Source organism: Rhamphochromis longiceps, linkage group LG1 (assembly GCF_057381845.1).
Source record: "Rhamphochromis longiceps isolate RC_006_pf linkage group LG1, R_longiceps_female_GT1.1, whole genome shotgun sequence".
NCBI classification, from domain to species: domain Eukaryota; kingdom Metazoa; phylum Chordata; class Actinopteri; order Cichliformes; family Cichlidae; genus Rhamphochromis; species Rhamphochromis longiceps.
In genome coordinates this window covers 4,420,501-4,447,401 of record NC_140557.1, presented here as the reverse complement: position 1 = coordinate 4,447,401, position 26,901 = coordinate 4,420,501, and the positions used below count along the sequence as shown (strand labels likewise).

Sequence of the window (26,901 nt, the reverse complement as noted above, 5' to 3'; positions counted from 1 at the left end):
TTGAGATATCAAGTGCATATGGTTTGGATGAAATACCAGAAACAAACTTTTAAATAATTAGAGAACTCGTTCTGCACAAACAGTTTCTCTGGCGACTTCATTCAATATGGTACATTAGCTAAAGATAGTTTGTTATAAGTAGTAGTTTCGATGGAAGTTTCTACTTTCATCAAGAAAAACCATGAAAAAAGCTAAAGCATAGTGATGTGACGTTACTATCTGTGTTGGTTTCCACAGGACAGCGCAGGCAGTATGTCCGTCTTTATTTTTAAGGCAGCACAGACAAACTTGGGGCAATAGCAACATATGCAAGCACCTGCTCCTCCTGCACAACTTTCATTATAAACGTGTGCACTAATACTACAGACTTAGTAAAGGCCTTCATCTTTTAACTTTTCGATTTGTACAACTTTTATTTGTGAAATAAATCTTCTGCAAGTCCTCATATTTTTACATTTGAATATATAGTGTATTCAGAAAGTGTTTCTGCCCTTTCAAGGTTTCCACATTTTGTTGTTTCGGGCACATCTCCAAAGTGATTCACTGTATTTTTTTCCCATTAGCAATAGAAGTGCAGAAGTTTTAAATCACACAGCAGTTTTTTCTTTATGTGTTGTACTAATGAATTAAAACATGAAATATTTAAATAATCCAGTTATATATATATAAAACATCACAGATGAAATCTTATGCATCCTGCTTCTGAAGGTTATTGAATTCAATAAACCTGGTGAACAAAGTCAGACATCTGCTGATATGCTATGTTGTATTTCTTGAAAACTTGCAGAAAAAATAGAGCAATCCTGAGTAAACCTTTTTCAGGGTCTCAGAATGGAGCTAGATTTAATTTTAACAAATTAAAGACCTGAAGCATATCAACAAGAAAACACAGGAGGAGCTTTGGGAAGATGCTGTGAAGTTCCTGCAGTGGCCCAGCTAGAGTCCTGAGCTGAACCCGGTAGTGAGAATATCATTGTAGAGACCTGAAGGTAGCAGTACAATCCTTTTAGGATCATAAACAAACCGACTAAGATGATTAAGATACTTTAACCACTTGCTGGTAATGAACAAAAACACAAATCTTCTTTCTTGTTCATTTTTATTGTGTATAAAGGAAGAAATTAACAACTGACTACTGCTGCTTGAATCTCAAACATATATGCAGATACATGAAAATGTAAGTTATAAATATATGTCACAAAAAATGAGAAAGCAAGAAAACACAGTTTCCATCCAGCTTCCCTCCTTTCCTCTTGTGGATATTTAACAAATTGGTTTTCTAGTCTGTACGGTCAGTCTAGCTAAATCACCAGTGGTAAATCCAACCTTTGTCGTCTTTGTTTAGTCCTTCTGAACTCTGTTTTTTCTATTCTCCATCTCTGTGTTCTCATCTTTAGTTTCGGCCAATGACTGTGACTCGGAAGAGAATGCAGAGCTGACCTATTACACCCTGAGTCCAGACTTCACTATTTCCCCTCACGGAACAATCTTCCCCGCGGGACCTTTAGACTATGAGAGACCTAATCATCTGTATGAGTTTGTAGTCATGGCCATTGACAAGGGGGAGGTTCCTCGTACGGGCACGACTACGGTACGGATTAGGATGGCAAACGTCAACGATGAGGCACCTGAGTTCTCCCAACACATGTAAGTAAGACTTGTGCTTTATTGTTTAAGAGAAAGAGAGATAAGCTCGATATTATTCTGTGGCTGATTCCTGCCTGCCTGCCAGTCAGGGTGAAGGCAGGAGAGGCTGACAGTCTTCTGGTGACAGCATGATGTTTGGTGCAGATACCGAAGGACCAACTTTGCTGTGTACTCATTTCTACATTGCCAAAGGCAAACAATCTCCTGCAGTGTCTCTTGGTTAAGTTGTTGAGTGTAGGCTGCTGCACATATATTTTAGGTGCAAGCTGCCATTCACTCTTTTGAGGTGCTGCATACAATTGAATTTTCAGTTGTATTGTTGGCACAGGGGCACAGAGTTTCTCTGCATTTTCTTTCTGCAACTTGTTCAACAGAGGATTTTATTTAGCGCTGAAATAAATAGTCAAAGAATTGAACGTAGGAAAGGCTTGATGTTTGAATTGCTCTTTGCTCCCTTGTTCCATCCTCACGAATGCACAGATTTTCTTACTTTTCCTCTTTTTATGGCACCAACGTGAATATCTCTGGGGCTTTAAAACAAGCGATTTCTAAACAATTATGCATTTAATTACATTTTTTAAAAATATGAGAAACAAACCTGTTGAAGCTCTTGGGGCCAAGACAAAAATATGGCCGTTATCTGAGGTTTTCTTTTTTCGGTTTAATTAAATGCAAGCATTCCTGTCCTCCTTTCTCTGATACACTTGAATTTACACTTCAGATTCAGTTAAACTGGTAACACCTGTACAAAGTAGAATTAAATGAGGTGAACTAAAGAGCTGTGGGCTGAGGTTTTCAGTCAGCACTGATCCACCATCAGGGCCACATCTACAACACGTCTCTTTGAATAACTCTCCTCTCATGGTTGAGTTGCATTGATTCAGCTCCACAATTCCCTGCTGATTTCAAATAGAAATGGATCTATATGCAGTAATTCTTTGGCAAAAATATCTATTGCACATTCCTAAACATGCTGATTTGAAGCCATCTGTGATCAAGTCATTTTAGATTAAATCTGTCACCGGTGTTTCTGTTTGTGCACACAGTCCACTGATACCAAAGTAAATAAGGCAACCAGAACTACTTCTCTTAGAAGTTGAGTGAGCGGAGAGCTTCCCAGTTCAGCATCACAGCTGCTGTTAGCACACTCCCCCCTCCCGCTCGTGCTGCTGTGGTGTCTGCATCTTTTAATTGGTTGATTTTTCTGGCAGAGAGCTGGGCAGATTGGTGAGGCAGGGTCAATCAACCATGCCCACCAGCACCCTCAGGAGGTCCTGAACCCTAACTCTGTGTGTGCGTATGCTTGCGCCTATATATGTGTGTGTTTAGTAATTGAGAAGGTCCCAAGAAAGTGAGGTTTTTGTATGGACAGATTAATGTGGTTATAAAGTGCATTCATCCATCGTGCATCTGATATGCATGTGTTTATGTTGTTTATAGAGGAAAGGGACTAGTGTGTGTGTGTGTGTGTGTGTGTGTGTGTGTGTGTGTGTGTGTGTGTGTTTTGGGTTGTATTGACTTACTGTCAGCGACAGCCAAATAATCCATCAGTTCTTCCTCTGTAACCCTGAACCCTCTGTCACAACTGCCCTAAAAACAGTACTTGACAATCTATGATTCATCATTCAGACACGAACAGAGCTCCAGAGTCATCCATGCAGGCAAACACACTGGTACAAATACACTTAAATGTGCACACGTGATGACATCTGTTATGTGTTTGATGAAACAAATACAGTAGGGCCAGTTTAGTGGGATTATGCTTTTGATAAGATTGCTTACTTTCCCTCTGTTACTTATGTTTCATTTGCCTGTGTGCATGCAGGAAAAATGTGCATGTATGTTTAGTTACATGTGCTGAGCAGAAAGGAAAAAAAGCACGACACAGAGAGGGGTCATTAAATATATCATTATCCAGGCAGAAAATGTGGCCTATTTATATTGATCCTTGGAGTCAAAGGGAAGCGATAATGAGCTTTCATTTCAACACGTTTTGCCAGTTTATAATGAATCTAGGTTGCAGCTCTCGAAAAATGATGTGACCACTTAAAAGTGGAATTTATTTGAATTTCTTTTCTTAATTACACAATGTGTTGATCTTTGTTATTGACTTACTAAAAAGAATGTGATATGTTTTTCATGTTTATATATTAGACCTCAAGATCCTAATATACATATTCTATATGTAAAAGTGGCTGCAGCTTTATCATGTCACCCACTCAGTTTGAAGTCTTTAGTTTATTTTATTGAGCATATTTGGCTGAGACGGTGGAAAGTTATCAGCTCCACATGACTAAAACCTAGTATTTTACTCAAGAAAAACAGAGGCTTTGTGGAAAGGCTGGCAGTGTAATTAAATGCTAAATAAATCATATTTAGTCACAAAATGTCATTAAAAATGCTCTGAAAGACACTGCCGCTGTGGTGTAACTGACTCTGCTTTAGTAACTTGAATTAGCTCGGGTGAATTTTCATTCTCCTGGAAGGATAATCTAGTGTTGGTGATCTTTGGAGCCAACCTGAATTGGCTAATAGAGAAACACTTTTTGGCACCAGAAGTTGCCGCTTGTAAAAAGAAATATTTTTCTAGCTGATTTAGTTGAAGTAGTTGAGATTAGTTCAAGCAATCAATCAGCTAACACGTCTAAGATGTTAATTCAAAAAATGGTTTGAGTTTTAGCTTGTATCTCATTGTTCAGCCTTCTTGATTTCCACACTTACTGATACACTTGTAGATTGGCAGATGTTTATGTGGCACTGCTTTACCTCTTGCAAAGGAGAGTTTACATCAGAAGGACTTCCTGCGAAAATAAAAGTTTAAAAATTGAGTGCACTGTAGTGACAGCTTGCTCCAAACAGAAGCCAATACCGGTACCTGTTGGCTGCCAGGTAATGAGCCATAACACAAGGACATAATTGTAGCACATGGTGTCTGTATTTTATTGTCTTGTGTGCTGGTACTGTATCTCTTGCTTCGTCTGCATTGAACCTATCCCTGCACCCTCTGCTTTTTGGACTATTTTACACTCTGCAGCATTGAACTGTTTACTTCATATTGGTTAGGGAATGTATGGAATGTATTACACACCACCAGTGGTTGAACAAAAAAAGAGTAATTTGTGGCTATAGGAGATAGGGCTGTTCGATATAATGATATATATCGGATGACGATATAAAAACATCTATCGTTTCATTTTACGCTATCGTTTGTTTCGTGGTGTCGCAAAATAAGCTGTTTATGGCAATATTTTTTATGGTTTTGATGGTCACTGTAGTGGCTAAATTCATTTCTTAAAGTTCTCTCTTTCTCTTATATTTTATATAACCACACTACAGATGGACAAGTGCCTGTTTTTATGTGTTGTCGTTAGCAACAACGACGGTAACACCATCGCGTGTCCGCTTGTTTATGTTCCACATAAACCTTTCACAATAAAGCTCAAGATCCTGTTGAGACTTTTCAAAATAAACTGAACCACGTGAAAGAGCAGATTATTTCCGGATGAGAAGTAAAAAAGAGCCGCCAGGTGCTAAAAAAAACAACCCTTAGACTCAAACGTTAGAACAGGCCTTTCCCCGCAGCACGCCGTGTAATAAATGCTCACAAAGAAAACGGCGGCCGTTACAACTTATGTCTAAAAATGTATCGTTTCATGCATCGGTTAAAACGCTCGACTCCAGCTACATGACGCGCAGCTGAAAACACTTCCCGCAAGTCGAGCTGCCCGAGGTTCACAGAATTTACAGAAAATGTTACATTTTTGTGATTTATATCGTTATCGGACGATAGAATTCTTATATCGGGATATGAGATTTTGGTCATATCGCACAGCCCTAATAGGAGATCATGTGGACGGTCCTCACAATGTCCACACGCAAATTTGCTTAATAGAGTCCCAAGTGCTAAAGAGACTCCCCATAGACTTCCCTCATGATTAAAAACTCCTCCACATAAGTTCCAAGTGATGAGTCAATGCGCATACACAGTAGACAGTCATTCAGCAAAGAATGAAAAGCGAGCAAGCTGCTACCATTTTATATTTCCTAAAGAGATAATTAGACAGAACTGAGAGTGAACAGAAAGGGTGTGAGATATATGCAAAGTTTTTTTTTTTCACCGTGTTAATTTTATTGAATGATGAGATAAACATCTAAGAAAAAGTCAATAACACGGAGAGCAGAAAAAAGTGTTGTAATTTCCCCTTAATATAAAGTTGCTGTAATGAGTGAAGTAACTGATATACTGCTAATTTATCTCCTTTTTAAAATGCACTTGCTGTTTTTTTCTTGTTATGATATATTGATGTGTCTCTCTGGTGCTTCTGCTCAAGCGTCACCTGTTATTGTTCTGGGAGATTTCTCCCTCCAAATTAGATTTCTCTTATACAAACTTATTTCTCATTCTGCCTTTTGATTTCCCCTATTGAATTAGTAGAAATGATGATAGAGTCTCCACAGAGCAAGAACAGTGCTTCCGTGGAGTTGAGGTCATGTTGAATTTAAAGCAGACATTCACTGTAGGTTGTATGAAATAAAGTGTTACTGTGAAGGTCAACATGAAGACACATTGTTTTTGCTGTTTAAGCATCCAGCGGGAATTCTGTATTTAAAATAACAGCAATTCATGATTAAATCCTATATGTAGTAATGTTATTCTTTCCCTCATCTTTTTGTTACTTAGTCATGCTCATTTCAAAATAATGAAAAGACAATAAAATGTATAAATAAAATTGAATTGAATAAAACATGTCGAGGAAAGCACTCAGAAAGGGACCATTTGCAATAGAACAAATATACGCTCATCAGAATCAGAATCAGAATCAGAATACTTTATTGATCCCTGGGGGAAATTATTTTTTGTTACAGTGCTCCATTTTAAACCAACATTAAGACAAGACAGACAATACGCTAACTAAGAATAGTACAATATATACATATATATACATACATACATACATACATACATACATACATACATACATACATACATACATAAGTCACTTATAAATAAATATTTGGAAAAGAAACATGTGTAGCTGTAGCAGCAAACAGTGTGTTAAGTGGATGCGTTGTACAGGGAGATGGCCACAGGCAGGAATGATTTCCTGTGTCGTTCAGTGGTGCTTTTCGGTAATCTCAGTCTCTCACTGAACGAGCTCCTGTGACTGACCAACATGTCATGGAGTGGGTGGGAGGTGTTATCCAACATTGTCTTTATCTTGGACAGCATCCGCCTCTCCGACACCACCTTGAGGGAGTCCAGCTCCATCCCCACAACATTGCTGGCCTTACAGATCAGTTTATTAAGTCTGTTGGCATCTGCGACCCTCAGCCTGCTCCCCCAGCATGCAACAGCATAGAGGATCGCACTGGCCACAACAGACTCATAGAAAATCCTCAGCATTTTCTGGCAGATGTTGAAGGACCTCAGTCGCCTCAAAAAATAGAGACGACTCTGGCCCTTCCTGTAAAGTGCTGTGGTGTTTTTAGCCCAGTCCAGTTTATTGTCAATGTGTACTCCAAGGTATTTATAGTCCTCCACAATGTCAACACTGACCCCCTGGATTGAAACAGGGGTCAAGTGTTTCCTGGTCTTCCTGAAGTCCACGATCAGTTCCTTGGTCTTTGCCACGTTGAGCTGCAGATGATTCTGCTCACACCACGTGACAAAGGAGTCGACCACAGCCCGGTACTCTGTCTCATCATCCCTGCTGATGCATCCAACCACCGCAGAGTCATCAGAAAACTTCTGAAGATGGCAGGTCTCTGTGCAGTGGCTGAAGTCTGTGGTGTAGAGGGTGAAGAGGAAGGGGGAGAGGACAGTCCCCTGTGGTGCCCCTGTGTTGCTAATCACCTTGTCAGACACACACTGTGGGAGACGTACATATTGTGGTCTTCCTGTCAGGTAATCAACAATCCAGGACACCAGAGAAGCATCCACCTGCATCGCTGCTAACTTATCACCCAGGAGGGTCGGCCTGATGGTGTTGAAAGCACTGGAAAAGTCAAAAAACATGACCCTCACAGTGCTCGCCGGCTGGTCCAGATGGGTGTAGACACGATTGAGCAGGTAGATGATGGCGTCCTCTGTTCCGAGACGAGGCTGATAAGCGAACTGAAGGGGATCCAGATGTGGTCTTACTATGGGTCGCAGCTGGTCCAGGATGAGCCTTTCCAGGGTCTTCATGATGTGGGAGGTCAGTGCCACGGGCCTGTAATCCTGGGGGCCACTGGGACGAGGCGTCTTTGGTACAGGGACGAGGCATGATGTCTTCCACATCACCGGGACCCTCTGCAGACTCAGACTCAGCATAAACAGTTTATGAAAGACTCCACACAGCTGGGGGGCACAGGCCTTGAGGACAAGGGGACTCACTCCGTCTGGAACCACTTTATTCAACCACTTTATTAAGGAAGTTCAAACTGAGCATCAGAATGGAGAAGAAAGGTGATTTAAGTGGTGCCAAAAACAGGCTAGTCTGATTATTTCAGAAACTGCTGATCTGCTGGGATTTTCCCACACAGTCATCTCTTGGGATTAGAGAGAATGAAAAACAGAAAGCATCTGGTGAGCGGCAGTTCCTTAGGTGAAAATTCGCTGTTGATGCCAGAGGTCAGAGAATAATGATGAACTGATGAGTCTTGATTTAGATGGTAGGGTCAGAATTTTATGTAAACAAGATGACCTGTATCCCCATGTAATGTTTGTGCTATATGTGTAAGGTCGGGGGGGTCCCATTTCACTTCAGGGCAACCTGCATGTGACGAATAAAGCTTTGATTGATTGATTGACATCATGGATCCATTACCCAGTGGTGACACTTTTGGGCTCTTAATATGTTAAGAGCCCAAAAGAGTAATGTTTTATTCCTTTATTTATCCAGGTAAAAATCCTATTGAGATTAAAAACCTCATTTCCAAGAGAGACCTGGCATCAAGGCAAGAAAAGTCAAAAAAGTTGCTGGCCATGTCTACCTCCTGTTTATGAAGAAAATGTAAATGTCTCCTTGAAGCTTGGTAACATACCATGTCTCAGATCTCATTGTGTTCAAATGGCCTCCACAGTCACCAGATCTCAATCCAATAGAGCACCTTTTAGGATGTGTTGGAACAGGAGATTCACATCGTGGATGTGTAGCCAGCAATTCTACATTAACTATGTGACGCTACCAAAATCTCTGATGAATGTTTTCAATACCTCACTGACTCTATGCCATGAATAATTAAGGCAGTTCATAAAGCAAATGTAGTTTCTATCCCATTACTAGCAAGATATATCTAACTGAATGGGTATAAACATTTCTACTTTCAGATTCAAAATCAGCTTATCAAGCTGAGAGATCTGAATATGCCCCTAAAGCATGTGGGGTACCAGGAAATCACTTAAACAGGTTTCAGATCATTGTCAGTCACCAGTGTAAGTAGGCTTTGATATCAGGTATCTTTTTTAAAAGTAAAAGTCCCCCTGTAATTATACCTATGCATTACATTTTCACAGTTGCCTTTCATCACTGTTTTTCCCCCCTGACTCTAAAATGTAGTAAGAATGGAGCTAAGTGTGCTTTCAAACACTGGACCACAACACAGCAAATGTGAGGAATATTAATACAACATATTCCCATTTCTAATCCACCACTTTTATATTTATTAAAAAACAGAATCTTTGTATCAGCAGTTGGAGATCCTGCTTACATCATGTTATTACAAACCCAGTAGGATTGCAACAGACCATCAGCCATGCATTCAACACTGCTTTCCTCTGAGGTTCTGACTGGAAATCAGCTTTTTTTGTTGCTGTCAGAACTCAGGTATCAGCTCTGCTCATCTTTGCATTTCTATACAGCAGTATGACAGAGTGGTTATTAATATAATTACGTACAGATGAATGGGAATTTATACAGTGGGCTAAATAAACACACAGTAAGCAGCAGTTGGAGGGATCAGCGCGCACACACACACACACACACACAAACTCTCCATTATCCCCATGTCCCCCTTCCTTTCTTCATCTACGATTTATCTGGATAAACTAAAATAAAATTTTATAATTAAATTCTGTAATTAATTTACACAAGTGACATCAGGCATCAGCCTAAGGGACGCCAACTATTCTCCCCAGATCAACACAATAAAAACAAACCACATTGTAAAACAAAAAGTTTAAAAAGTAATTAGTGTGTCGGTGTGTGTGTGAGGCCTTTTTCATTTAATTGAAACATCGATTGGGCCAAATTAGAGTTGTGGTAGAGCCCCAGCATGATTGCAAAATGCATCTTATTGTAGTATAACTGCTTCTCTTTGGATTCCCTCGCAGTGATCTGGCCTCTCCTTTCTCTGCCCTATATTTTTTACAACACTCACAGAGGCAGTTGTTCATGCAGTGGACGAGCATCTGCTTGAAAGCGTTTAGGGTTAGACTGATTTAAGTGTCACCAAAGATCAGCTTAGAATTTGTCCTGAAAAGAAAACTCAGAAATTGCCATAACAGTGGAATATTACTTCTATATGTATTTATGAACTTTACATCATTCTTAGCTCAATATATTAACTTTAATGGCTCGCAATGTACATATAGGTCATTCTTTAATCCTGTCCAGGAGGAAAGGGATATGCATTGTTTAGTGATGATCACTGTCTCATCAAAAACCTCTGTACAAGTTTTCAATATATGTAAAATAATCATCAAAAGCTAAGAAATAACTACTGAATAAACTTACTCCTGAGATTACTTTCTCAAGTTCCATTTGCAAGATGATAATTGACAAAGTTTAAAAGTCACTTAATCTCTTCTCAATAAAGGTTGAACCCTATAAACATATTCAGTTTTGCACTAGAAACAATAAAATCCTTTGGTTTTCCTTTAAACACTCTCCACAAAGGAATAGTTCAGTGCTTTTTTTTAAGGCAAGAAATGTACTCCTGTTTGTCTGTACTAATACTAACTTCTTAGCATGAAAAGAAATGTTGCCGAATTGAAGATTTGCACAGTTGTTTACATTGTTTTTCTTCTAATCCAAATGATTATTTAATTCCTCCAAAATCATTTGGTCTACTTTATTCTAATTTAGATGTATTTATAGAGTATTCTTGTTTTGTTAGTGCTTTTAAACTGATTGCAATTGGAAGGTTGGCTCTATGGAAATGTAGCCACAGATGGTTGAAGTTTCAAAAAGCTGATGTGCTGTGCTGTCAAATACACACCGACATCAGCTAATGTAACCATTTCGGCCTTGTTGTAATCATAAACCTGATTGTAAGCTGCCTACATTTGAATCCATAATGGTTACTCTGTCTGTATCTGAAATGCAGAAGTCGAGTTCATGTAGGGAGTCAGGACAAAAGAGGTTTACTAGACTCTGTGAAGGAGTCATGCATAAATTCAGCTGCACAGACATCAGCTGTAATTTTGACATCCAATTGCAGACAGAATTGCACAAGTAGGCCTCAGTTCTTTCCGGCTTTCAGGTGAGATAAATACAAGCAATTATCTAATGATCTTTCAAATAGCCTCCTTAGACCACAAGTGTAAGCCAGTTGATCAATGTGGCCTATGTGCTCTTAGAGACTGCATAATAAAGAAACAAAGCACAGGATCTCCCCTTACCTGACTTGAGTATTGATCTGTAGGGAAGTGCACGGCTTGTAGAGTATGAGCTGAAATTACTCAGAAGCTGCAACAACACTTTACAAACGAGCAAATGAGTGGCACATCAGACATCTCCCCAGGCAGAACTAGTCCAACAGAGGCAGAAAGACTGCACTGACAGAATATGATCAGTGTTCATCTCCAAATAAAAGTACCTTGTTTTCAGTGAAAAATAAATAGTCCACCACTAGAGTGACAGGCGGATATATTTTTAAATCAGCCTGTCACAGTTACTAGACCTGCATTTTGAATGTGCACACTCATGTGGGCAGGCAATGAGTCATTGATGAATGACAGCAGAAATAGCAGATCTTTGAGTCTTGCCTTTAAGTGCACACACAGATGAGGCAGTAGCTGTTGGTTAGCAGTCTGTGGTGATAAGGACTTCTCCTTAGTCTGCTCCTTTCTGGCAGAGATGGTGCCCTGTGGGGAAAAGTGTATGTCAAATATCCCGAGTGAGTAAATAATATATGAAAGGACTTCACAATGTGACGTAATGTCATTTTTTGTGCTGCAGGTAGTCTGGGATGCTATTATTTCATACCTTCCTAAAACAAGGGTCCACCAGTTCACTCACTAACTTTAAGTTGGCCAGGTGTATGGACTTCTTTAAGAGACAAGCTCTAGCTGTTACAGTAAGTTAGCTAATGCAAGCTAATACGTTTGATTAAGCAATCATTTTGCTCATTTTGGGCAACTTGTAAAAAATCAATTTAAATGGCGTCAGACTTAAATTGTGACTTTATACTGTTTTACTTGTTGTCCACTAATGCCCACTAATTAAGGTAACTTTAAACATCCATTGCTACATATGAGTAAATATCATTTGATGCATGTCACAGTGCCCATCTCCCTCCTCTCGCCTCTCTTTTGCACACATGCAGCTCTACTGTTTTGTCAGAGCCACCGCACAATTAGCAACTGCAACTGGTTGGACGACATTAATCAAGTGCAACAATAAAACTACTAAATCATAATGCTATTTAACCTTTCTGCTGCACAGCAACCTGTCACTAGCTGGATCTGCAGCCCAGACAGTCTATGCTACACTGGAGCTAAAACAGACCCTTGACTAATTCCCTGAGGTGTACAGCAGCTGCGTGAAAGTGGGACAGATGGCATCTTGTAAAGCCAGAGTGGCTTTTTAGTAATCTTGAAGTTCTAGAAAATGAAAATATGGTTGTATTTTAATATGACTGGCATATAACCCAGTCACCTTAGCATGTGTGTGTTAACCTGCAACAAAACAAGGCTACGCCCATATTGTTTCTGAATATTTCTGTTTAGCTGAATAGGAAATAATTTGCTAGGAACACTCGTCTTCTTTCATAGATTCTCTGAAGACCTGTAGATAGCTGATTCTGCAGCTGACACAACCGGATGAATGGAGATCCAGTTTAAACGTTACTCTTCTAAGACGCAACTTGGAAATGCTGCTGTGCTCTGTATTTGCAAGTTGTAGACAAACAGGATGAACACGGATGAAGCTGTTTGCAAATACTGCATCTCATCTTTCCTTTCCTAGAAAGAGAAGTGTCTGTATGAAAATCACACCATCTGGATTTCCAAATACCATGTTGGTATTTTGGTTGTGACAGAAGTCACACAAATTAATATCTGAAAATACTCAAACAACTAAAATAAAACTGTCTGCATGTCAGAACACCAGTAAAACTCAACAACCAAGTACTTTGTCAGGTTTTTCACACATTACAGGCTGCGATTTTCAGACAGATTAAAGGCTGAGATTATGATTTTTTTAATTATCACTATTATTTCTAGTCAGTTAAATGAAAAGTGCATATTTCTCCCATTTTAATTTTTATTGTATTGTTTTAATCTGAGTTCAGCAAGCTGCCAAGCCTGTAAACTCATATTGTGAAAAATGTAACTCATCTTTAAAAATTTGCTTGAGACTAGGGCTGCTCAATTAATCGAATTTTAATCACGATTACGATCTGGGCTTTCAACGATCATTAAAAATGACTGAGCCGATTATTAGCCCCTCCCTAATTTATCCGCGACACCTTAAAGGCCGGTCCGTGAAAATATTGTCGGGCATAAACCGTCCGTGGCGCAAAAAAGGGTTGAGACCGCTGATTAAGAGGACCCGAGGGAAGCTCGGAAAGCTAAGCAGAAGTTATTTGGAGAGGAGAGTGACTGCCGTTGGTTGAAAAGAGAGTTTAAAAAAAAAACTTCAGTGGTGTTGCACACTATTTTATATTATTTTTTTAAAGTCATTGTTAACCCTTTAAAGCCGGTCAGAGCAGCACGCTCCGTTTTGTGTAACTATTTTTAAATCCCTGTAGAACCTGAACCGTGTAAGCTAGCGCAATAATTTGTTTTGCATATGAAACCGGAGGAGTTGTACTTACATCTGATGCCATCAGCTTGTCCTAGGTCACGGTTTCGTTCCACATATAGCTTTGCAAAAATTGCATAAAAAGCGCTTGCAGGAACAAAAACATAATATTCCAGAAACACGCTTTGCCGTTCCTATCAGCTGTTCGTAACACTTCCCACAGTGAAATGATGCACCTGCTGTTTTCTTTGCAAATTTGCATCATAGGATTGTTTTTTGTTTTTCCTGCAGTATATAAAAATTGCTGTATCTCCAAAATAAAACTATGAAGACACTCAAAATAAATTTCCTGTGGTGGGAAACTATTTTTTGCAACTTTATTGTATTTAAAGTTTTGAGGGATAAACCTCTTAAATTTCTCCAAGTAGAAATATATGTAAACAAAACAAAAGCGATTTTCAATTTTTTTTGTAGTTTATTGCACTTTTTTGCAATTTATGTAATTACTATGGACTTAATGCATATATATTATTAAAATATGGGCTATAACAGTTGTATTGATGTATAGCAACTTGAAATGCTCCCACAAATGGCACTACAACATGTAAAAAAAATAATATAAGCTCTGGTGGACTTGGTTCTATAGTAGGTCTTAAAGGGTTAAATAAATATCGTCAAATAATCGTGATCTCAATTTCAGTGAAAATAATCGTGATTATCATTTTTGCCATAATCGAGCAGCCCTACTTGAGACTCATCGTCGTCATTTAACCACCAGTATGGTTAATTTTTATAGTAATCATGAGGTCTTCCATTAAATATTTGCAGTTTTATTTATTCAGATGTTTCTAGTCTTGATGCCAAGGCAGTTCTTTATGTAGCACTAACCATCCAGAGAAGGTGGCATGCATTATGTAATGATCAGCTATTTACATAAAGGCAGCTGAAATATGTTTAAAGAATGTAGAGGGTCAGTTTCATCTTAACAAGTTGAAAGGGTCAACCTTTAAAGAAAAGTTTTGCTTTCAAGCACATGAGTGGTTTAGAGATGTATGAGCAAGGCCATAGAAGAGTTCAAAGCTGAAGTTCACAGTGTTACACAAAGCTACAAAGATAAAAACTGAAGCAGAATTTCATAGCAAAAAGCTGCACTGAGCTTGGTATGTGAAGCCTGATAGCAAATATACATCACATCAAGTTAATAACTTATACATGCACATGTAAATATACGCTTTAAACTGATTTAAATGCCTTGACTTGCATCAGTGTTTCCTCAAAAGGATTGCTCCTTTGTGGGGATGAGCGGTCTGGGGCAGTCATCACGTGCACTATAAAGCAGATTTTTTTGCCTTCTCAGTGACTGTGTCCAAGAGAAGCACCGCTACGATGTCATACCACTTTTCACAGTAAAGACATTATCAGCCAGACACCAAGCCCAAAAAGTTTTTGATTCATCAGACCAGAGAATCGTTTCTATTGTGTTCAGAGTCCTTTAAATTCATTCGGAAACTCCACACAGTCTGTCAAGTGGCTTTAACGCAGAGTGGCTTCTGTCTAGCTGCTTCACCACAAAGGCCCGAGTGATGGAGTGCTACTGAGACGGTTATCCTTCCAGCAAGGTCTGTTTGGCCAGATGGCCATCTCTGTAGAGTCCTGGTGTTTTTTCCATTTCACAATTATTGAGACCAGAGTGTTCTTGAGAACACTCTGAGCTATAGAGATGGTCTCATACTATTGCACTGATCTGTGTTTTGCCTCAGTTTGTCACGGACGTGTAAATAGAGTTCTTTGGACTTCATAGCTTAGGTGTTGGCCCTAACATGCAGGTCAGGGAGGTAGCTTATACAGATGTGCAGTAGAGATGGACTCTAGGAGAGTTTTCAACATCTCAGGGATTAATCATGCAAATGGGATGTGTCTAGGCCAGATTCTGAAGTGCCACAGCAAAGGCACAGTATTTGTAAAAGAGAGACCCTTTTTTGAGTTTTTCCCTTAATCGCATCCCTGTATGATATTAATTGATATGTTAGATGAGGCCTTTGTCTTTGACCTCATGGTTAGATATGCACACTTGCTTACAAGGGATGCACCCTTAAATGTTTAAAAGCTTTAAGCAGAACTGTGAAAGCATTTCTGTCTAAGGTGATGTTTACCCTTCACCTCTGCAAGAATCTCTTCTTTGCCATTTCCCTTGAGCGACAGACGTGCAGACCTTTGAAATTTGATTAGTGTTCAGTCACGAGTGTCCTCTGGAGTGTTGAAGAATTTGTGAGTACTGTGCTGACAGCTACTCATGCCTGCTCAGTCTTGTTTTATTGTAGGAATAATCATAAGATTACTTTCTATATGTAAGTTGCTATACGATTCTTTTTTTTTTTATGCGAATTGCATCTAAAAGTGAATTTCTGAGTTATTTCTCCTCCCCTGTATGCTGCTGCTCAGGAATCTGCTGGCTTACATATTTGCATCTGCTCAGGGACTGATTAACACCTGGGGCTCAAGGAGGAAGCAATTAACTATCTGGTATGACATGGAATGTGCGAAGCTGCATTCAGCCTTTAACACACCTCTGTTACATGTTGTTGATTCACTGTGTTTGAGAGTGGCTCCAGATATGTTCCACTGTTATTACTGCTGACTTAAAACTGAGAACCACTTACACAGTCAGGCCCTTTATGGATGTAGCTGTAAACATGTGATGAAGCTCTCTTTGGTGACAGTAGGCAACACATGATGACGTAATGCCAGGCAGGAGGAATGAGCCATTTTTGCTTATTATACAGTCGAATATAGACAAAATGTTTTGGGGAAAAAATGGAAAATGCACTTTTTCCTTAACTTCACATTCTTCCAATTGTTGCTCTAATTTTGTCTCCATTCTTTAAACAACAATGTAGTAAACCTGCGATTTTTAGTGTTTCCTCAGCAGTTATGGCAAGTAGGGCTCATCATTTTCATAACTAAATTGCAAATACAATAAGAGATCTATGATATGTAGAGAAGGTGGTGCATTTGGTTGATAATACAGACCGTGTGTGACACAGTTACAATTCATATGAGTCAATATTTTTTACGAGCTTCCTTATGAGCTGTTTTGTTCTACGTGGCGGGTGAACTGCTGGTCCTGTATGGATTAGATGAAATAGATTTGAAAATTGACAATGCAGCTGTTGAATGTATCTCATTTTCACCATGTGTGTAGTTGAGGTGCTTATTGTGCTCTTGTTTTTGTGTGTTTTATCAGATATCGGACGTTTGTCTCAGAGGACGCAGGCCCCAACACATTGGTTGCTACGGTGCTGGCAAAGGACCCCGATGGTGATGGGATCACGTATAAGATCACCACAGGAAATGAGGAGGGCAACTTTGTCATTGACAACCAAAAAGGTTTGATAACTGGACTGTTTGTAGTTTTCATTCGATCATTAATGTTGAATATTCTTTTAACAACTGCTTGTTTCCAACTCCATATTTGTATTTTTGAAAACTGCTACATGATTCATCCTTCAAAAGCAATCCTTATTTGTCCTACACTGGGCCGTCTTGCAGCCCCTCAGTTCATCTTCTGTCTGAGCAAAATGGTTTATTCATCTTGCCCCTCCCCTTTCTTCTGATAGGCTGCAGCTAGAAAAGAGGAGGTTGGAACTGGAAGTGGGTGGGGCTTCTGTGCTGACCGACAGAGCTGTCTAAGGATATCTGGCTTGCAGTTTAAGTTTAACAGTTTTTACCTCACAGAGATGCCTTACTCTTGGAAACTTTCAAACTATCTATGTTTAAAAGCAGACACATAACAGAAAATAAGGAAAAGCAGAATATTTTTTGTCTTCTACATGTAGATTATGTACAGAGAAGAATTAAGAACTTGTGCAAACACCCCGCCCTTCAAATATGTGTTTCATATGAGTTTTCTCAGCACGGTGGCACGGTGGTTAGCACTGTTGCCGCACAGCAAGAAGGTCCTGAGTTCAATTCCAACATCAGGCCGGGGTCTTTCTCTGTGGAATTTGCATGTGCTCCCCGTGTTTGTGTGGGTTCCCTCCGGATACTCCGGCTTCCTCTCACCATCCAAAGACATGCAGCTTGTGGGAAAATCCAAATTGCCACTAGGTTTTAATGTGCGAGTGAATGTGAGTGACGGTTTCATTGCCTGTCTTTTTTTGTTTTTTTAAAGCTCAAGGAGACTACATGTTTGAGATACATTTACCTGCTCCATGGTGGTGCATGATGAATTATTTTTATCTTGCTGCTTAAGATTTTAGGGGAAGAATCCTAGAACCTCAGGCTGCTTGGGGCTCTGTTATTATTTTGCTCTTCACCCATTTAGCACAAACCCTGAAACATCCACAAAGTGTTCTCTTTCCACAGTTATTTTCACCTTGCTTTGCAGTGTTTCTTCCCTGCTCTATTTACATACACCATATAAATATAAAAGCTCTGTATTTTGTCAAGTGTGGCCCCAGGGGTCTTGAAAATATGCTTTATAGTGTGTGTTTTGGTTTAATGTCCTTCACCACAGCTACTGTTCAGTGGATGAGGATGCTTCACTGGCGCTCCTCTTACTGCTAGCAGCTTTGTAAAAGATATTGAAATTCTGACAGGTCGTGTCATAAAGACATTAGAATTACCAGCCAAAGTGTGAAGACCATTTTCACAGTCCCTCAGTAACAAAATACCATCTGAGGTTTATAGTCACACATCTCAACTTCCTCCGAGGCAGGTGCAGTAATGCCAGGAGCAATATGAAATGGGAAGCTGTGTTAATGACACAGTGTGTGTTTTGTGTGTGTCCGGGAGCCGTAATAGTGGCAATTTCATTGCGGTTCGACCCTTTTTGTAAATTGAAACCCCCTTTGAATCTGCATTTCACATCACAGGCTAATACGATGACTTTTACAAATTCAATTACTCAACTTCAAGGCGCAATTTCCTCTGTTCACGTGCAATGACATTCACTGTCAGCTGATAGCAGCGGCCATTTTATCAAGCAAAGAAAAGATTTGTAGCAATAACTCGATTTCGTCACCTATCAGAAGATGACTCTTTGCCATTTAGATTGTTGGCTCTGCTCGGGTTTTGTCACACTGACCTAATTTTTGCCTGTCATCAAAAGTTCACTTTTTAATTCAAGTTTCTTTCAGGCTTTCTCAAACTGACAGCGTGCGAGGTTTGCTATATGGGAAAAGTTAATGTTGACACCTCGCAAAAACTAATTGAGCCAAATTCATGACACTTGGTGAAGACGTGCTAGACGTGCATGGACAGTGGAAGACTCTAGACCGGGATCACGTTCCTTAAAACTGACAAAAAGGGGTGTTAGCTGAATTTCATTCCCAAGTGCCCTTCAAGCTAACCTGTTTTCATGCAAAATAGATGCCAATGTCTCATATACACATTATTTATAGTTGGCATATACTGATCAATTTAGCCGTTATCAGTTTCTTCATTTTCATCTCTTCTCTTAAGGTCATTCTGATCAGAGGCTGCTCGCTGACCTACTCGGCACAGCACACATTTATACTTGTCACTGTAAACCAGCACAAGCAGTTTCAGGACCTTCAGCTGAAGAGATGAAGCGATAGCTGTCATTTTCAGTCTTCTCTTTTTTGTTTTTAGCTTCTTTTCAGATTTCAGATTTAATTTCAAACGTATCAAAATGTTTTTCTAGAAAAGGCTAGGGTTTGGATCTTTATCTAAATTTGAGTTTATGGCACATTGGGCTTCTGCTCAGGCTAAAGGTGGGGAGAGTTGATAAATATGATACGATCAAAGGATAAAGTTACAAAAATAAATCAAACACATTAAGATGAGATTAAGATAACTCTTTATTGTCATTGCACAGTCATACATAGTACAATAGTACAATGAAATTGGAAAACTGTCCCACGTCGGCACTACATACGACACAACACAACATGACACGACACATCACAACACAGTAACTTAAATTAGTAATCAAATGACGAATAAGTGTATGTGTATTGCACACTGTTATTATTCCATACTTCCACGTTCCTAAAATAACCAGTAAAATGATAGAAATCATGTTCTTTATTATAAGTGTGCACTTATACTCCGAGCGATACAACTAACTTACACTACCAACATTTTTACTCTAGTACAAAGATGCACTGACTCCTTCGTGGATGTGAAGATGTTTTGCTTTGCTTTTTTTGTTTTTGTGATTTAGAAATACAGTATGCTATCGATTTTACTTTTTATTTCAGTCCTTCTCAAAGCTTGTTTCTTTGCAATTTGCAAGTTGTACTAATATTAGCATCATAGGTAAAAAAGGAAATCTTTGGAAAATGCATATGCATTTTCACAGTATGATGATGGTGTTTGGTGTGTCCACCTTTTGGCTTTTACTGGTTGAAAGCATCAACTCGGTAGGCATTAAATTTCACTGAATACTGATTTGGTGCAGGAGTCCTAGTGTAGCCAAGCACACCCAGATTCCGAACATTCCTACTACAAAATTTCACTGTGGATTTACTTTAGTCTCCTTCTGTCTCCTTTATATATCCTTTTATGCATGGTTACATATACTTTTTTTTCTTTTTTTTTTCTTCTTTAATTTTATTCAAATGCTGTGACATGCTGGCACATCTCAACCCACCCCAAGCATCTGGCCTTAGTTCCCCGAGTGGTTTAGAGCTGCTACTCATCTTCTCCCTTTGAGAGAACTTTTACTGATGCATTCTTTTAATTTCCTCAAGTACAAACATATTTTAAGTAGTGCTGTCAGCGTTAATCTCGTTAAAATGACGTTAATGCCATAACCGCATTAACGTGGCAAATCACCGTTAGCGAGTTAATGCGGATCACCCCTTTCTATCCACCTAGCATGCAGATAGCATAAGAACCTTTGTAACGCAAAGACAGTATTGTAACTGTAATGTAATTACTGGATTTAGTAATTCATTACTTTGGAATGTGTTTTCAGTGTCTAGCATTCTTTTTTTTGCTTGCTTCAAACCAGTTTAGTGGCTGGAATAAATGAGACTTTGGGACATTAAGGATGGGGATGCTATTTGGCGAGTGTAGCTGGAGCAGGAAGACAGTGTTTGACTTCATATCCATGCTAAAACCACGCTTTAAATTGTTTCAGAAAATCTTTAGTTTATGTTTGACGTCATTATTTCAAGTTTAGTTCTGATCTTCAGAATGCCATATTCAGCATCATTCTGCAAATCTTTGAGGGGATGTGGAGAATCAGATCGTTTGTAAGGTGTTACCAGAAGGAATGCAATTACCTGGATCGCATATACAAAAAAATCGAAAAATGCATTCTGCATCAGTAAACTAATTAGACAGTTGGCCAACATATAAATGATGTAAAAAAAAAAAGTCAGTATACATGGAATCTCTGTGAACATATTTCTCCATATGAATATGATGAAATTATAGGCAAGAGGCAAGACTTTTGTTACTGGAAGATTTCAGGACTGTGTTCTATTTCTAGTCAGGGTAGCACTGACATTTAAGTTGCCATATGGGCTATGTGGAAACAGAAGAAGCACAATGTGATGTCAGCTGTTGTCTGAAAATTATTTAGCTCTTTAAATTTATCTGCATTCATAAATGGTGACCAGCAGACAGAGCAGGAAACCTAAAGTGGAAATGGGCTTAAAAAATGGGCCTAATCGCCCAGAAGCTCACACATCTGACAATACCCAATGGATTGTAAGATTGGGATAGGTGTAACATACGTTTTCTTCTGCAGAAATCCAACTCGCTTTGAGCATGCTGCAGTGTCCGTCCCTCTGTGTCACTATCATATTACATTCCTTTAATAAGCCCATCTTTAGCTGTGATGGATTTACAGTAGATCCACACTATGACATTACACAGTTTGTCTGCACCAAAGTGTGTGAGCCAAAGTGTGAAACCATAATGCTTGTAATATGATCCAATATCTAGTTTCAAAGAGCCCAATATTTGGTCATTAAAAGTATTTTATGATTCTTATAATGGAAGGCGAGCACATTGGATTCCGCCCACCCTCTCCAGCCCATCTCATTCTCCCTCGGCTACTGATGAAAATCGTTTATTGCCTCTTCTCCCCTCTTGTTGCCAGCTCCCCCCTCTCACCACCTATCCTAAATGTCCGACAATCATTCAAGTGATTATTTTCCTCCCTTCCGGCAGGAGCAGCCTTGGCGGACTCCCTCTTCATGTTAATTTGCCTGTAACTCACCCCAGAATACAGTGTGTTTCCCTGAGATTTAAGACACCCATTAGGATGTGAGCAGGCCGGTCAATATGATGATCACGCTCTTCCTATTAAAACCCATAAATACTAAAACACCCGCTCTGTTGGATGGGAGGAACTATTTATTGACAACTGAGGGGAAATGCTGCAGCCAATAAACATGCTTCTATCATTTCCCTTTTCCCCTCACAAGTTTTATGGCATTTTGGAAGACAGTATTTCCTACAGAAGGAAACTCAGTAGCTGAGTTTGTTTTCAGTGAAGCCTCTTAGGTAAGTGTGTCATAGTGTTGTCTTGTTTTATATCTGTTATTTATTCTTTCCTCTTGAACCGCTTGCCTTCTGTCTATTGTGTTGGGTCTGATTCGCTGACCTGTGTGTGATCCCAGCTTTATGTAACAAACCCACATACTTTTGCCCTCATTCTTCTCCCTGGTCCCCCCCGGCAAATATATTGTTATTCTCTCCCTCGCTATTCCACATCTGACTCTTCTTTAAAGCTTCTACTTTTTTTTATCTCTCATGGCTCCAGCCTGGATTTTGTTGCATGATGCTGAATGGAGGAAGTGCTTCCTCTCTCCCTCTGTCCTCCATTCCCCACCCCACTGTGTCCTTTGTCTGCTGTGTCTCACTCACCCCTTGCTTCGTCCTCATCCTTCCTCCCTCCTGGCTGCCTTCATGTGAAGTGACAGATGCTTACTGACCCACAAGGAAACATCTTCTCCATCTCCAGTAGGCTATGATATGTGCTGGCCCTGTTAACGGCAGCAAACACACACACATGCAGAGAGTGTCAAACTTATTGTAGTTTTTTGAGTAATACACATGCACACGTACATAAAACAATTTGTGTATATGTACAACAATATATAAAATAAATAAGATCCAAGTCTGACAAACATATACTTGCATGGTAAAATCCATAACTGCAATATAAGCAAACCTGAACATGTGCAGATGTTTACATGTATGAATGTTCAGGATGTGTAGATCTACATACAGGCCAGTGAACACTACCAGACACACACATGCACACCCTGCCATTACCCATAATGGCACAGGGACACAGATCTCATAGATTAGAACAGACGCTCACTGTATGTTTTGTTCTTAGAATGTCCTAAAACCTTTTCCATGTCCCATTTTCAACCACTTACCCAGCATGTGTTTCTCTCATCTGAGGCTTTTAGACCCTATTAGATGTTTATGCCAACCCAAAGCAGAGTAAAGCAGGGATGAGACTAAGGGGCGCCTCCGGTGATCCCTATACGTGTAACATGGTGAGCGAGCTATAGCCTCTCTCTGTGTCTGCCCGCTGCCTTTACTGAACTGGTCACATTTATCTGGCCCTCTGTCGCAATTCATTAAGCATGAGTGCACTACGCAGCACTGTTGGAGCAGTGTGGGTGGAAAGAGAGACAGAAGAGTGGACTAGTGCTTACACTCTTAATGCATCCTTCGCATTGGTATACATGTTTTTGAAAGGTTTACTTCACGGTCTGAAAGAGTCCCACTTTCTGATATCAGGAATCTGCATACATACATACGCCATTTCTGCTGTTAGTATGTTTGCCTTTACCAGTGCAAAGCAAGGGTTTATTTAAGGACATTAGCAAATTTGGGGGGAAAATGCTCAGATTGTAAGACATGAAGATGTCTTTCAACAATGAAACACAATTGATGTAAAATCATGTCTAAGGATTTCTTTGAATATGTCCAAAGCTTGTAAAGTCAACCAAATCTGGTTTTAACCTCTTGGCTATTCTGAGTGCCATGGCCAATTAACAGGAATTCGGGGTCTCCAGAGGATGAATTGTAATGACTTTGGTGATTGCTGGGGCTCTACTTAACGAACAAAATATGTCAGCCTTTGCCAGCTAAATTGGCACTCTTAAGTGTTATATTAACAGAATTAGCATTTAAATAGATATATGCTTTATTTATCCTTTGTGCCCAGTTTTCATCAACCCCAGTTGGTTGCTCTTTTTGTAACAAACAATTGTTCTAATTTTAGTCTCATTGTACCTCATTTTTCTTTATTTTCTTTGTATTTCAGTCTCTCGTAAGCCAATTCTACAATGCAACCCCTATCAGCCCCAGCCACGCACCGTACAATAGCCTATTTGGGTTGGAATAATGAGAAATTCAGAGAAAACCATCTAGGTTACTGTCTTTTTAGAGTATGAGCAAATTGCTTCTTCTTCTTTTTTTTTTCTTTTTTTTTGTCCCACACAGTAAAGATGTTCATATGACAAGGTGGAAGGTTTAGCCATGAATACATTTAACTTCTGAAATGGCCAAACTTCACCTGGCAGTCAGAAATACAAGCATCAGATAACCTGCCTATAATTAAAACACTTTTGCTGGTCTTGAACTACAAGACCAGCAAAAGTTGGACTTGGAATACAAGGAAACAACCTTTTCTGCAATAATTGTGAGGGACTCCCATCTCATACAATAGCTTTAATACTAAAGGCTTGCCTCATTCTTGGGTTTGTCCATGTCAGTATGAATATTTAACTTCATAGTAAGATGGAGAATTTCCTCCTTTCCCAACGTTTTTCTTTTTTTGTTTTTTACAACGTGAAAAAAGGGGGACAGTTAAATGCTTTTTATTGTAATTACCAGAAATATTGGCATAAAGGTACGGCCTTTTTTCAAGAAAATTCACTGGCCAATCAAAAAGCCTGACTGTTCAGTTTGTTGCTGTGCAGCCCCGTGACAATATAATGGCTGGTTGTAAACGATGCCCTTATCAGTTCGTGAATTAATTCAAACGAAATAACAGCTAAGGGAAGAGCTGGAGAGGTGAAGACTCATTGAAGTACCCTTTAATTACCAACCAAGTGCAAATGTGTGTACAATGAAGTATGTGTTACTGTTGTGTATTTCTCATTAATTAATGGATTGAGTTGGAGCTAGTTTTCTGACACTAGTTTAATTAATCTTTAACAAGTTAACATAATTATATACATTTCTTGAGCAAACACATTGAATGCACTGTTCTTAAAATGAAAATCTGATGCATGTGGGAAGTTTTTAGAAAAATAGTCACAATTCTCGTGGGATTCGTCTGTGGGATTTTGTTTTGTGGTCAGTTTGTTTTATATGGTTATTGAATTATAGTTTCAACTTGGTCTGTTGTTGTTTTGCTTCCTGTTAGTTGTGTGTTTACTTCAGGGTGTTTGATTGATTGATTGATTGATTGATTGGTAATTTATTTCAACATGTGAACAATATACAAGTACATTTAGAAAAGAAATAAGAGAGAAAAAAAATACTATACAAATTACATACAAAAAAACATTCTGATTAATTTACATGTTGAAAGGGAGTGGGAAGAAGTATACACTTATTTAATCCCACCCCTGTCCCATAAATTATCAGTGAATATTTAGTCAGCTTCCTTACTGATATAATTTGTAATAAAAATAGTGAACAGATTTCTGATATACTATATACTATAATATCACATCATGAATTTTTTGTTTGTTTGTTTTTAAATAGAGACATTCACTTAATTTAAATATTTTCCTTTTCTTTATAGATCGAGAAGATCATATTTTTATAACTCTTTTTGAACAGTTTTATGTTTGGACATTGCTTTAATTCCATATTCAGTTTGTTCCATAGTTAAGTTTGCAGTCGGGTCCTTGTACTTTTCTTCTTTTAGTATTTAGTCAGCTTGTCTTTCACTGTTTCATTGTTTTGGTTTCATTCTGTCCTGAGTGTCATTCACTCCATTATATATGCAGACTTCACTTCTGGTTATGGACGTTACTTAGTTCCTTCAGTGTGTTGTTCTGTTCCTTTTTTTGTCTTCTCCCTCTAATTTCCTTCATGTGTTCATGTTTTCCTGTTTCTGTAATTGTCACTTCCTGTTTTACTTTGGTAGCTATTTGTCCCTGTGTCTTACATTTAGCTTTTCTTCCTCTACTGTGATTGTGCTGATTGTGTGCACCTGTGCCTCACTTCAGCTCTGTGTAATCATCATTAGCCATTAGCATGTGAGCGTTAATATGCCTTCTCACATGTGCTTTCTTTGGAGTTTGTTCCCTGCTTGTTTATCAGCTTGAGTTTGTCACTCCCCTCTGGGCTTTGTGCTTGCTCTGAACTTCACATTGACAGAATAAAAGGTTTTCTTTTTCTTTATTAAGTCTAAGCCTGCACACACTGGCATTTCAACATAATTCCAGCATTATTAGTTTGATTTTGACATTTCTGCATGTACCTCTGTCCCCCCTCTTCTCTTTTTATATGAGCCATTTCTTACTTGGCTTAAAGCGTAAAACTTTCCTTTTAGATAAAACATGTAATTAGGGCTGGATCAGGTGACCCTGAATCCTCCCCTAGTTATGATGCAATAGGTCTAGGCCGCTGATGGCGTCCCATGATGCAGTGTGAGTGATTTTGTTTTCACTCACTATGTGTTTATACAAGTAGGATTGTTGTTGTTTTTTCTCTGTTTTCTCTGTATTGTTATAGGATCTACCTTACAATATAAAGCGCCTTGATTATTAAAATATAATCATATATTATATGATATATTAAAATTGAATTAAATGTATTTCTGTTACAGGTAAAAAAAATCTAAAGGGTTTTGTTTTTAAAAAATCTTGTCAAAATTACATATTAAATGCTTTTTGGTATTTGCATCAAATTTGCACTGGTAAAAACAAAGGAAGCTAAATGTTGCTTGTCTGACACTAGGTTAGTTCATCTTCTGATGGGGTTTTTTTTCAGTGCTTTTGAAAAGATATTTTGCAACAATGCAGTCTCTTTACCATTTCTGCACTGACAGGAACCCATTTTGCAGTGTAAGGTGTTTATTACACACATAATTAGAGTCAAAGCTTTGATTTTCTTTATCTCTGAGTAATCGTTTTCCATTTCATTTCATTTTTCCCTACATTTTCTTTCCTGACTATTGTTATCTCTTTTTTGTACACACACAAACACACACAGGCACTTGCAGACACATGCACCTACATGTAGCCTTAAACATGAACATCCATGCCAGGGAACCAGCTATTGTGACAGAGACCCCCTCCATGGAAATCTTTTGTGAGACAGCACGCACACAAAGACAAACAGA

At 38.9% G+C, this 26,901-nt stretch overlaps 1 protein-coding gene across 1 annotated transcript in view; it reads left to right on the top strand.

Moving 5' to 3' along the window:
- The window catches only part of LOC146678143 (neural-cadherin-like), a 334,730-nt gene that overhangs the window by 104,870 nt on the left and 202,959 nt on the right, over positions 1-26,901 (top strand). The window contains exons 6-7 of the mRNA XM_085410097.1: positions 1,398-1,647; positions 16,840-16,982. Of these exons, the coding sequence (XP_085266223.1) occupies positions 1,398-1,647; positions 16,840-16,982 (393 nt within the window). The remainder of the gene's footprint in view (positions 1-1,397; positions 1,648-16,839; positions 16,983-26,901) is intronic.